The following is a 14,351-nucleotide window of genomic DNA, read 5'->3' as shown; positions in this document are numbered from 1 at the left end:
TATGTAATATTCAACACACTATCTCAAATTAATTGGTTCAAAGTTCACATACAGTGCCAATAAAGAGTAGAACGACCTCCTGGACTTTCTCATGTTTTATTGTTTAACAACCTTCAGTCACAGTAACAAAAAACTCTTTAATGTCTCACTGAAAACCCATTTGTAGAAATTGATACAATTTGAGAAAAAAACTATAAAAAGGTAGTTTACATGTGGATAGGTACAGTATATATCAGATGGACAAGCTGCATGAGCGATCAAGAGTACAAGTTTTCTTTATGCAAATCACTTAAAAGTACAACATTCAAAGAATATGTTTATTGAACAGGTGGGAGAGGAATGCTGGAAGAAAATTACCCTTATTCACTTATATACTTATTCTTATACACTTATTCATAAGTGTATATATAAATATTTTTACCACTCAATGCACTCTTAATGCTGACCGTTTATTTCTAATGTGACATCTGCTCATTTTACAGCTCTGACACTTTCAACTCGATGCAGCATATTTAAACATTATACTCAAGAACTGCATTTAGGTCTTACACTGTCCCATAATGGCGACATAGAAATCCCTATGGTTTTTAGTCAAAGTTAAATGTACTTACTGATTGAATATTATCTGTGATAAATAAAACAATAGACTTCTTTTCCCCTAAGTGGCTTTGTCACTTGCCAGGCCGCCATTGTAAATAAGAACCTGTTCTTCATGATTTGCCTGTAAAAAATAAAAGGTGAAATAAATTAAACTAATCAACTTTCTAATGTGTATGTATGGTGTTCTATTAGCTGCAATATACCAGCAGTGTAAAACGGACTTCACCAAATCAGGACCAAGCATAAAAACATAAAAAGTGGTATAGTTATGGTTTGAAGGAATTGTACCACATTTCATATGCAAGTTAATAGTTAATAATAATATATTATATATATTATTGTATGATTTATAGAAGCCTCTTTTAAAACCAGCATGGGCAAGTGACCAGAGAACGCTTCATTCAGTGAGAGCAACATGAACCAATCAAAAACTGGTCCGGACCAGGTTAGTTGTGCATCATAAGTTATCCCAGCGATCTAGCCAGATTTAAAGAGAGCCACCTTTGTGACAAGGAAAACCCTGTCTTTAGACTCAAAATACCTCGCTAATCCACTAATCTCGCTTTGTGGTACAGCCCTTAGAACTTTTTGAGTTTTGGTAACACATTATTTACAACAGGAGTTGTGAAACCACAGAACCAAATATACAAAAGTTGGAAATAAAAACAATAAATATGTAGTTAATGTATGATGGCATTTGTAAGGTCTGCTTTATTATCAAACCTAATAGTCTTGCCTCTAATATTCATTACTACTGCACATCAGAATTTTATGTACTAAAAATCTTTGAAAAAAACAAACAATTCCTGACAGTGTGACTTTAATATAAGTATATGAAATATTTGGGTGATTGTTTTTGAGAAAAATTACAACTGTATGTTATCCAGATCATCTTGTGTCAGTGTGCCACAGTGGCTGAGGGTGTCAGCTGTACACAACAAATCTTCCACAGTCTCCGGATTGTGTCATAAGTTCCCATCCCTCAGATCAGAACCAGAGTTTGACCTTTTAAATACCGAAGCCGAACATTAGCAAAATGTTCGGCTCACTATCTACGAGAACTTTCACCCAAATTATGTCCTGGCCTGATTCATGTGGGTGTTGAGGGGAACAAAAGGTGATTACGATTAGTGGTTTCAACAGTTTTACAGTGACATACTGTAGAGGAAGACAATAATTGGCTCACAACACCCTGAGATGTCAAGCTTTCATAGATCAATTGTTTTTGTCTTTTATACCCTGCAGTTCAAAGGTTCTTTGTCTTCGATATTAGTATTTCCTCTGAATTCCTTCCTCTGTTCCTGAGATGTGTGATGTCTCTGATCCTGAGACCATGCATGTTATGGATTGTCAGTTAAAGTTACTGTGTGTCAGCTGAGAGCACTGCAAGAGAGGTATCCTGCAGTGCCATCCATTTGATCCAGACTGCCGGAGGGACCCTTTGTATTCTGTCTTTTACACACTATTTGCTCTCTCTCCAGGATTTACAGTTGCTTTGGGTTGGAACCTCTTCACTGCGCCGCTTCTGCGTGGAGTGTCCTCTTTCTGTGTTAAAACATGACGTACAGAACACACATCAACAGATGATTTAAAATTCACTTGGCATCAACTTACATTTTGTTTGGTGAATTGGATAGGAAAACACTTCAACACATTCAACAGTGAAGTGAGCATAAATGTGAAGTTATTACTTGCTTTTGCAAGTGCAGCAACTTGGCCCAGAGCATTTTTATTGGGTTTTCAATATTTCTGGCTTGTTTTTAGGAGAGCAACACTTAATATATATAATAACGCCAAATATTCAGTTACCAGTTATCAAAGATTAACAGCAATCCTGCAGGCCAGGGATAGCATATCATATCATATATTTGATAACACCCTGATCCGAGTCTCGTGGGTATACATTTTAGCCATGAGTGCGATGACTTTGAGTAAACATATTAGTATCTTGTTTGCATTGTACAATTTTAAATGTATGTATGAATTAACATGCAAAGAAATGTATTCTAACCAATGACAATGGTAACCATCCGACCTACAGTATGTACTGTACCTGTTCGAGACGTTAACGGGTATTTGAAGATGCCTTCAGTGGACCCTCCAGGACCTTGGCTGGTCCCCGTGTTGACTCCTCTGACATTACTGCCATTTGCACCGTTGTTGGGATTGGCAGGTACTGTTGCCAGCAGGCCTGCAAAGGGACCAAAGCATTTTAAATTATCCAAAAGACAACATGATAAAGAAACATTGGTTCTTTACTTCTGGGCTTATCAAAGTGTTTCTGCATGTGCCAGCCATTTCTGGTGCTTGTATAGTTGCTACGAAAAAGCAGGGCTATTACCAGGTTGCAGTAATGTGTAACATGCATTCATCAGGCGAAGCAATTGCACTTAAGGCGCTGACACACCAACCGGATTATCGGCCGTTGGACAGTCTGGCGAGGTCATTGACTTGAGTCTATTTGGTGTGTTCCGTGCCATCGTCAGTCGGAGGAGCCGTCGGCGTTCATTTTGGCCAATTTGACTTGTTGAATCGGCCAGTGGGAAGTCGGACTCAATGACCAATCTGATTGGTGGAGTGCTAGCCCTTGACTAGCGAATCAGTGCACGGCGCTGGAAAGCGGAGCTGACGCCAGTATCTTCTTATTACTAGCCATCGTATTTTCTTCCGTTCAGCGAGTAATGTTTTCTGATGAAAACAATGACTGACGACAGCGTGTTCTGTGTTTACTAGGTCTAGAGAGATGTTCCGTCATTTCCGGTTTAAATTTTTTGGCCGACAATACAGATTAGCGCCGCCTGCTGTTATGGGGACGGATTACGTCTCGCGCACGCGCAGAACATACGCTCAAGTCGGCGTCACTTCGGTGTGTTCCGAGGAACTTTTTGTATCTCGGGGAGCCGACTCATCAGTGCGACTGCCTTTTCTGCCGACGGTCGGCCGTCGGGTTGGTGTGTCAGAACCTTTAAGCAAACAGCATGTTAACTTTTAGATCTACTGTCCATTGTGGTGTATAGGGTTGCGCCTCATAACAGGTTTCATAGGGAATCATGGATGGGAGGAAGGACTAAAAAGTCAGAACTATCAACAGAAAAACATTTCCTTTGAAAAAAAAAATCAACGGCATAAATAAAGGTAGCATTCCAAATATTTATAAAGACATAAAAATGATAGCATTAGAGTGTGAGTTTGAGGTAATCAATATCTGGGTCATGTCCCTACCCAGTCCTCTGTAGCTGGAAAGCCGCTGGTAAATTTGCTTCATCCGCTCTATGTTGATGCGGCTGGCCTCAGCATGGTTCACCATGGGCCCGGGGTAGTGGACTCCTATGATGCACTTGGCTGCCTTCTGGACTTCCTCTGGGGCATTCCAAGGATCATAGATGTATTTGGCTGGAAAGCCCCTCAATATAGGCAAATAACGCCTGGGAGCAGAGGAAGAAAAGAATGAAGACGGACGTTGAGGATAATAGATTGATGGAACATGGTAGGCTTGGGCGGTATTAAGGTATTACGGAATACCAGGATATTTGGAAAACCCGTAGGTATGGTAAGGAGGTACAGACGCTCCTTTTTCTATTTAACTGATACGGAGATGCTGTATTGAGGCAGGGCTTTTTAAAATGTTTTTTAAACTAAAATGTTTTCTACAAGTAGCGAACTCCTTTAAGTAGCAAACTCCTTTAAGGAGCGAACTCCTTTAAGGAATAACTCAGTGCGTAGGTTGTGTGGGTAACATTAATGAGTGTGCTGCCGAGAGAGAGATAGAGCATGTGACGTTGAGTGTGAAGTTAGCAGTGACATTATAGTTGTGAACATAGCAGTGCAGTGTTTGTGCCATAGTAAAGTGAATGTTCAAACACCATTAATACTGACTGTGAAAGCTCAGTTTTTCAATTAATATTGGCACTGTAAATTAAATCAAATCATTGTTTGCTGTGATTGTATTTGAAAGGCTAGGGCTTTTATATTCATGTGATGCAGATGAAAGTACTGACTGACCGTATGTAGTCCCCATTGGGGTCTGTGCGTCGTCCAAATCCCACAGGGCAGTAGCAGTGGAAAAACTGCTGGAAAAATGAACTGCAAGAAAGCCACATCCAGCTGCCAGCATTGACACTCCAGTCCGCATCTATAAGAAACTCTTCAAACACCTGTACAAGACACAAGACAACTGATATAGTGGACAGTTGAGACAATGCATGGTAGTCATTTGAATCATAGCGAGGAACATCAGGACACCAGCTAGGCACCTTCTTCTTTTAACTCTTTACTCTTCTTTTTAATAACATGAAGAACTGTAGTGATTGATGGAAAGTGTGCACCTTATGCACTTAGATAATACTCAATGCCTATTTTCTCTTGTCTTACCTTCATGCCTTCCTCCCAGCTGACCCAGAGGTCCCCCCTGGTGAGGAAGCAAGCCACAGCGTGCCTCGCCAAATGATGGATCCACCCCTCCTGCCTCAGCTGGGTCATAATGGCGTCTATCCAGGGAAAGCCTGTCCGTCCCTCTGCCCACTTGGCCAGCGCCTGTGGGTTTCGGTCCCATGGGATCGATACACAAACAGGGTTTCCCTCCATCTTGTCAAAGCAGGGGTTGTTGGTAGCACTCGTATAGAAGAACTCCCTCCACAGCAGCTGGCCATACAAGGAAAGAGGTGGGGTGCTGTTCTTCTTGACCTGATGAGATCAATTTGAAAAAAAAGGAAGTAAAAAGGTTCTAGACTGTTAGTAATCATGAATAAAAATGCAGATGGTGCAGACTTGTAAATGCTTATATTAACAGTGTATTGCCTCGGCTTATGACACTCACATCTACATAAAAATAACCTGTGATAACGTGATCAAAACGTAAAAAAGGCTTATTCCAAATATAAATTTTAATCTGTGGTCATTCGTACCTTCCTGTACAGATCATCAAGTTTGAAGTAGAAGAGCCGACAGGAGAGACATCCAAAGCGCAGGTAGGGGCTGAGGCCTGTGGGACTGGATAGCAGGGAGTTGGCGTTCATACGTGGACGTTCAAAGTTTGCCACCCATGCCTGAAAAATGTCAGTCAGCTTTAACTTTAAAAATCCCACTGTGACTGCTGAGAGAAAATATCCACCTGAATACATGAAAGATATCAGATAAGATGAAATGTCTGAGTTTCAGGCCTCAAAAACTGAGGCTTAAAGGTGCTACAGATAGGATTGTGAAGATCCAAGACTTAGCAAAATAATTTGAACATCGACAACTTCTCAGTCCCTCCCCCCTTTCCGCTAAAGCCCAAAATGGTCTCCTAAGCCCCTCCTCCCACAAGGGAGCCCTGATTGGTGCATCTGAACAGGGAGCGGTGGATTTTTGCAAATCGCACTACAGGCTGTAGGTGGTGCCAGAGGAGACTAATTTTATTTAAATTACCTGTTTCATGTAATGCTACTGGAACAGAGGGTCAGTTTCAGCAAATATGACAGAAAGTTAGTTTTAGTTTTTAAAGTCTTAACTACTGCATCTTTAAAAGTGGTGAAACAAAGACGCTGTTAATGGTGACATAACATACAACTGGTGGAGTTTGTCACTTGAAGCGAGTAGAATAAACAGGGTGTCTGTAAATCCTGGAAACGTCTTGCCAGAGTGCGTTTTAGTCTAAATCTTCGATTCAGTTCTGGCAATCTTTCATGTGTTGAGGTTTATTGGTTTTCTGTTCTTCTGCTGAGAAACTAATCCAGCCATCCAGGTTTTCTGTGTAGTTTAAATGTCTTTTTACCTTTCTCTCCAGATGCCGCTCTAGCCTGAGGAGGGCTTCTGTTTCTCCACCTGGCCATACTGCCGTTGTTAGGCCCTCTGTCTTAAAACCTGAAGAAGCAAAATATACAAGAATAGATTCAAAAACGGTTCAAAGTCTGTGACTATGACGCTGAGATATACACAAACACTTACCAAGCTCTTCCAGGGAGGGCACCCCGAACTTGTCATCATGGGATTCACTGATGGGTGTGGCCCAATTTTTAATAACATCCAAAGTGATCATGTCTGCAGGCAGCTCCACAGCATCCATACGGTTAATGAGGGCCTGGAAGCGCTTGTAGGTAAGAGGAGACTGACCATCATTGAGTTCTATGATCCTTAAGGAAAGAAAAATGTAAAGGGAATCAGCACGTCTTCACACACACAAACACAGAGCAGGCATTGGCAATCCACAACAGGTTCATTAAAATGGGACATGGGTTTCAACGAATAATGTCTAGTCACTCACTTGTCCAGATTGTACAGGGTGTGTGCAGTCCGCACCGTGACCTCGACCCCAGCCTCGCTGGCTAGTTTTTGGATGGCAGCATCACGTTCCTTGCCAAACGGCTCAGAGTCATACTCATAAGATAAATGGTTAATCTGCCACTCCTGAGGAACAGGAATAGAAACAATTCATTGTTTTATTCTGTTGAAGAATGTAAATGATGGACTGATAAGAGTGACAGAGACCACAATGTACACGGCAAATCTTCTACTTATTCAAATATCATGAACAACAAATTGGTTCAGAGTGACTGACCTTAAACTTGGGTCAAAGACCACATGTAAGGGCTTTTGATATGTAGCTAGGGTCACAAGTGATTTTTTTTTTGTGATTTCTAGATTGCTATTAGAGATTTTTCTCTGAAAATCAATGAAATTTCTATGTAATCAATTTGGAGGGCCATTGCAAGTTCACTGAAGATCTGGAACGAGCTTGAATCAATTTTCGCATTCTGTCTCCATCTTAAAGAAAAGTCTGAAGAAAATATTGCTTATAACGTGATTGTTGAATATTTTTTAAGTGTTATATTTTTACTGGGATCGTCCGTATTTTGTGGTATTTGTCGGGTATTTGGTATGTTGAATCTATTGTAAATTGAGTTTTTAAGTGTCTGTATATTCTCTGTTGTATGTTAATTGTTAACGGACACCCCTCCGAAAAGCTTTTTGTAGCTTATTTGGGGTTCAATCTTTTCACGCGGCCTACATATGATCACTGTACCTTCTGAAATTGTGTTTTAATGATACAATGATGTGTGAACAAATAAATAAAATAAATAAAGTATGAAAATCTTATATTTTTTTCAGCCACTGTTAAATGAGATGTAACATTGTGTTTATTTATTATTTAAAAAGTTACAGTTTATTTCATAGCAAAGCTAAGTATAAGACAGCTACTCTATTCCATCGCTCACACCTTAAACATCCGAGGGAAGACATCTGTAGGCTGGCCTCTGATGACAAACAAGCGGGAGTTGAGTTTGCGCAGGCTGGCATCCAAGTCCTCTAAGCATTGCAACAAAAACCTGAAACCAAACAGACAGAGGGCTCAATTAATGGATTATACAGCTAAGAGGACCTCCCACCAGAGACCACGGTTACACTAAATGCAATCATGAGACCACTGATCATAGATGCAGCTCAGATGATCTAAATGGAATATTGGGGGTTCTACAGCACCACTCCTGGACAATGAAGGTGTGTGTGTGTGTGTGTGTGTGTGTGTGTCACGTGGACATTAACATTTCTATGGGATTTATATGGGAGATATGCAACTCTAGCTTTAGCAAGGGTCAGCGCTTCAGACTGCTGCTTAGTATGTGCGGCAGTTCAAATTAATTCGGCTGTACATCTGTCGATATCTAGAACAACAACACTTAAAGTTTGGAATGGGTGTTTTTCTAATTAAAACTTATTCATATGATATTTTAAACATAGCCTAATCATAAGGTTCAAACAAATTACCACATAAATTAAAAATGTAAATCATGACCAACATGTGATATAGATAAAATACTCCATACAGACTACAGAAAGAAAATCTCTCATCAATGAAGAGAGTGCATGAAGAGGAAGATTCAAGCGTTTTAGTGTGAACAGGCAGCCCTCTTGTGGTGAATTCATTTTACACACACAGCCGACCATACATACTGCACTTGCAAAATGTTACCCAGAACAGTAGCAGACAGACAACCACACTCAACACAACAGTGAATGTGCCGTCTATAAGTGAGGTTAACTTCCTAACATTTATAACAACGAGGCAGAAAACATAAAAGCGTTTATGTATTATGTATTATGTTTAGCATATTCATCAAACCTTTTCACTGTAATAATCAACCAGCACAATCACAATCACAACAAAGCAGAACTTGCTCAAAACGGACAGAGTCAGACACAGCACATCATACAATGTATGCATAGTTGGTGAAAGTATACAATGCTCTTATATTTACACTTAGTAGCGCTTTTATTTGCCTCATTATTAATATTTGACCTATTAAAAGTCTATCAAATCACTTTCTTTTCATTTTTGTAACAGAGCAGTATCAATAATCGGCTCAAAAGGCATACAAACCAGAGATTTGTTCAAATAAATCTCCCTTTTGATTTTGTTCATTGGTTCCTGAAGGCAAGTTTAGACCTAAAAACCATAAAAACCAATTAGCCAAAAGATCGACAATTGATACTTTCCCACAAAACTGTGCCTCAAAAAAGTGTGGTGGTCTTGTAACCAATAGTATCGTTCAAGGAAAGGAGCCTCTTGTGTTACAAACATGAATATTGATCTCTAAATTCTGTGTAGTCTTGCTTAGACTCTCCTTCTGAAAATTGACTAAACTGTTACTCTATCATTCTCCTCTGATGGGTTCTCAATAATTGTTATTACAAACAAATCATTACATAATATCCCACACTCACTACATTAAACCGCAGCCGTAACCTCAAAGCACCGACCAGTTTACAACGTGTATGCAAGGCAGGAATTAAGATGAGAGAGAGCACTGCCATTCAAAAGTCAACTGATTCCGATACAGTTAGCCTAAATATAAAGGTGGTATGCAGAAACTGAGCAGTTATTCTGACCACCATCAAAACTTTGAAAAGGCTGACAAGGTGGTCACAGTAATGTTGGAAAATCAATAGAAATAGTGTGCAAATATTAAATGAGGTGGTGCAGCTGACTAGTATGATGTAATGACCATTACAACACAATGACCCAATTTCTCAGCCCCTCCATTCAGGACTGAGCATCAGAGGGAGTCAGCGGGCAAAATGTACCGTCATCGTGGTAACCAGGCACCCTTATTGCCTGGAGCCTTTACACAAGTCTTCTCAGGACATCAAGGTTAAAGTTAGGCCTACACTTCTTTCCAAATAAAGAAAAAGGATGGACTACAGTCTGAATGTCTATGGACAGGTTTGTAAAACTATTTTGATTTTATTACAGGTTCATTTCAGTAAGCAGCCCATTAGAAAAACATCGCTCTGTTTGCACTTCTCTAAATCCCTCGGCACTCTGTCAACACCTGCTGTGGGTTAATAGTAAAAAGTAAAGGCAATAGTAAAAATATGATTCATCTATATATTACTCCCTATATGAAAGGATTTTGGTAGCAACCATAGGGTGTGGTGTATGTTGTCTTTACCTTGCAGTTGGATTCTCGCAATATCATGTGATCGCACAAGAATCCATCTTGTCAGGCTTCTGTAATACACCTTACCAAACCAATCAGTCTCGGCTAGGGGCGTGGTTTAGGCGTGTTTTACATTGATCTATGGTTTGGGTTTGACGGCAAAACGCAAAAGGTTTATTCAAAACTACAATGGCGGACGTGATAGACCAATGTTTATCCACCTGTAATTTTCGAATTTGCCTTCCCTTGTGCATTCAGCTTCAAATTACAGATGGTATGTTAAACAGTCTGGCGCACCAGGTGTTTGTTACAGGTGCCTCATTTGAGTGTTGTTTTCAATTAGATGCAGTTCCAGCAGCTTTCAAAGGTCCAATGTGTGGGAATTTTTCCCATCTAGCGTTGAGATCATATATCGCAATCAACTCTCTCTCGGCACGCAGTTCAAAGTACGTATTACAGCTACGGTAGACCTTCACGCTTCAAAAAGCCAAGATGTCATCCACGTCTTCATCCAGTTTTCCCTCCGGCGATCAGGTCTGTTCGTTTAATTTTTATTAATTGCGAAATTTTATCTAAAGATTTGGTGAGTACTACAAACTGTCTTGTTGATGCTATGTTGATGTTATGTTTGCTATATTTCATAGCTAACACCAACTAGCAAAACTTGCCGGGGCCGGGAAGCTACGATACCCATTAGCAGCATTAGCAGCACTATGAGTTTATCATGTGACAGCGAAAATGCGAAAGGCGGAGCAGTATGTCCTGTATGTCCCTTACCGGCTAATGTATTTCAAGATGGAGCATGAATATGGAGCGTCTACCCCAGTTTATGTGAATGCAAATGTAAAATTTCAAGCCAATAGGAATACTTGGAATTGATGGTGGTGGTAAACATCCATGAAAAAGAACAAGTTTGTGAACGGGCAACACAGATTTTGATAATGAACAACTAAAAACGTTACACACTGGACCTTTAACATAGGACACATGATTTTAAAGATGGGTAACACTTTACTTGACATAATCGTGACATGACACTGTCATAACTATGACATGACACTGTCATGAACATGTCATAAACGTTATAAACAAGTCATAAATGTGTATGACTTCTGTCATTAAGTGGTTAATTTGGTTTTTGTCATGACAAGTTGACATTGTTTGGGTTATCTTGATTATGACAACTTGACATTAACCAAAGTGACATTACCAGAAGTTATCTTCGTCATGAGAAGTTGACATTAAATTAGTTTGGGATGTCTTTGTAATGACAACTTGACATTAACTAGGATGACATTACCAGAGGATGTCTTTGTCATGACAACTTGACATAATGTCATCCTGTTTAATGTGAAGTGGTCTTTAAGGACACTTCAAAGAAATATAATGTCAAGTTGTCATGACAAATACATCTTCTGGTAATGTCATCCTGGTTAATGTCAAGTTATCATTACAAAGCCATCCCAAACAAATGTAATGTAAACTTGTCACGACCAAGACAACTTCTGGTAATGTCACTTTGATTAATGTCAAGTTGTCATAATCAAGACAACCCAAACAATGTCAACTTGTCATGACAAAAACCGAATAACACTTAATGACTAAATATAATTAAATGTATAAGGTTTATGACACGTTCATGACAGTGTCATGTCATAGTTATGACAGTGTCATGTCACGACTATGTCGATACCTTCAAGTAAAGTGTTACCAAAAGATGTGACATCTTTCACATCAGTTTCACCCTTTTTGTATTACAGTAGGCTATTTAAGAAATGTACAACAATAATGTAGCATAGCCTACTGTACTTTTAAGCAAAACGCACAAACAGTAGCCTAACTGTTACCCTGCAAAGATATAGCACATTTGGACAGACACTGAGGTGGTTAATCAGTGTTAGGAAGATCAGTAATAGTTTAATTCGGTTTCACCAGATGTGGGGTTATGGTTGATACATAATATGTTAAACCCTCCACCCAATTAAATCACTCCCTCTTTCATCTTCCAAATTCTGACATCCCACCCCTTAAGTTACCTCCATCTGTTGATGCCCACATTGGAGGACCCTGCGAACCAGGGGTCCAGGATGTAAACGCAGCGCAAGGTGTCCGCATCCCGGATAGAGTCCCGTAGAGACGGGTTGTCGTGCAGCCGCAGTCCCTTCCTAAACCAGTGGATGGTGTTGACCACCATGTCGCCTGTCTTCTTTATTATCCCCGCCGGAGGTTAGAAAAAAGGGAACGGGTTCCTAAAAACAACAAAAATACGTCTTCTTGCGTTGTTTTGGTAACAAAATAGTCAAATGTCCATTCACGTCCGAGAACGAAGACGCTTTTAACCTGGTCAGTGGATAACCATTGCTCCATAAATGTATCCACAGAGTTGAGTCTCCTCGCCAGCGGCTGCATGTGTGACAGCAGCCAGGTACCCACAGCAGACGCGAGAAAAACGGCACAATTCTTGTCTTGAATAGTAACAACGACGGAGTAAACACATTTAACGGAAATGCGTTCCGAGCAGGAGGCCAGCAGAGAAAATATGTCCGGTTTGTAGCGATAGTCTACAAAGTTAACGCACACTTAACCTCACTAACACGTTAAACATTGTATGTAAATTGTAACGCCTGGTGTATCTATGTGGTAAACCCGTCTGACAGATAAGAGCAAGACAACATCTCCTCCCAGAGGAAGGAATGGAGCGCTCTGATTGGTCAAAATCAACAGTTATACAACCGTTTTCTCTGTCACGTTTCCATAATGTGCTTTCTTACCACTGCTTACACAACCTGATCTGTCTTGAAGTATATAGACCAATGTCGATCAGGGGTAGGCTATATATACATATATAAAATGACATTTTTACTAGTCAGAATGTATTTTGGATAGTCAAAATTACAATATCTGTCATGAGAGGTTTGACTATGTTAAGAAATGTCTAAAAGACGTGTTCGTTCGATTTCTGGAGGAGGAAGGAGAGGCTTGGGTCGAATTGAAAGTTAACTAAAAGGTTTAATAAAACAACATGAAAACAGTCAAAACACAATCAAAAATAAAACATAAAACACTACCAGCAGCAGCGGACTGATCTCATGCTTCCCCTTGCGGAGTTACAGAAGAACAGTCCAGTGACATGACAAACAATACACTGTAAACAGCGGACTACAAAACCTTGTGCCCTTGTCGGGTCCCAGGCTTGTAGTGCTGAGACATTCCCCATCACACATTTATTCCCCTACACCTGGGTGGTTCTTCAAATTAAATCTTTCCCTATTGGTCAGATGTCTCTCAAAAGAAAATTTGTACGTTCCCAAGCAGTGTCTTGGGGCTACACCCGGTCACTAGTGTTAACGAACTGACCGAAGAGCCGGTTAATTAACCCGACTTGTGTCACTGAGCCGGGAGAATCGAGTGCCATACGTCAATGAACCGACTCACTCCTGTTTTTTTCGTAAACCAGCGGACTACAGCAGCTTCCCCTTGCGGGGTCACAGGCTGTAGTCCCGAAATCACCTCAGTTTCCGAATTATATTCCTGTGGAATTGTGGGTCTCTGATTAAGGACACACCTCTGATTTTAGGTTTACCCCAGGTCACAGACTAAGGTTGATTATCATGTAGTGCCGATTCTACAGCGATATGCATTTTCTTTGTTCTAATCACGTCTGGCCTAGCAGGGGATGGCTCCCCAAAAAGAGACAACAAAAGTTACCTTTCCTGTGGGGACAAAGAGTCTTCTTCATATGCTAAATGTCAGACATGACCTGATTAATTCTTTAGAAGCTAGGTTTTGGGTAAGGCAGTCAAATGCAGATTAGTGTTGTTACTTGATTGAATTTAGCTGCAGGCCCCATTAAACATTGTTTTCCAAACATAGCCTGGCTTTAACTTTTTTAAACCTAACAAAGTACAGTACATCACATACAAATACACGTCATGTTATCTTGGTAGTTATGTTAAGTTAAATGTTAGAGAAGTGAATGTTGCTACGTGGTAGCTAGGCTAGGCTACTGAACGAGACCGTAAGGACCGTAACCAAGGGTACTGCATGAGTCTATATTCAAACGGGTGTCTAGGTTCTCGGCAAGTTTGATTTATCAACCGATAGCAGAAGCCTTTATTTCTCGTGCATCTTAGATGACTGTGTACATACAAATTAATAGATTACATTATCGATGGATATCACATACAAATGCACGTCATGTTATCTTAGTAGTTATGCGCGGCATTTTGCGTGCGGGGAGAGGCCTGGCGGTGTGAATTCCAAATACGTATGGTGTGTAGGCTACTCGATGTATTGTAGGCTACAGGGACAGCAATGCACACACTGTAACCAGAG

General features: G+C 40.3%; 1 protein-coding gene across 1 annotated transcript; it reads right to left on the bottom strand.

Moving 5' to 3' along the window:
* Positions 1-82: 82 nt before the first annotated feature.
* cry1b (cryptochrome circadian regulator 1b) lies at positions 83-12,690 on the bottom strand. The gene is made up of 11 exons (XM_028585202.1): positions 12,053-12,690; positions 7,796-7,904; positions 6,842-6,984; positions 6,526-6,710; positions 6,353-6,441; positions 5,505-5,645; positions 4,972-5,283; positions 4,603-4,754; positions 3,823-4,025; positions 2,654-2,791; positions 83-2,145 (listed from the first exon to the last, which is right to left on the bottom strand). Exons 1-11 carry the CDS (start codon positions 12,208-12,210, stop codon positions 2,063-2,065), a joined length of 1,713 nt encoding a protein of 570 aa, XP_028441003.1. The 5' UTR covers positions 12,211-12,690; the 3' UTR covers positions 83-2,062.
* Positions 12,691-14,351: the final 1,661 nt, after the last annotated feature.

This window comes from Perca flavescens, chromosome 8 (genome assembly GCF_004354835.1).
Source record: "Perca flavescens isolate YP-PL-M2 chromosome 8, PFLA_1.0, whole genome shotgun sequence".
NCBI classification, from domain to species: Eukaryota; Metazoa; Chordata; class Actinopteri; order Perciformes; family Percidae; genus Perca; species Perca flavescens.
This window is presented reverse-complemented; position numbering and strand designations above follow the sequence as displayed.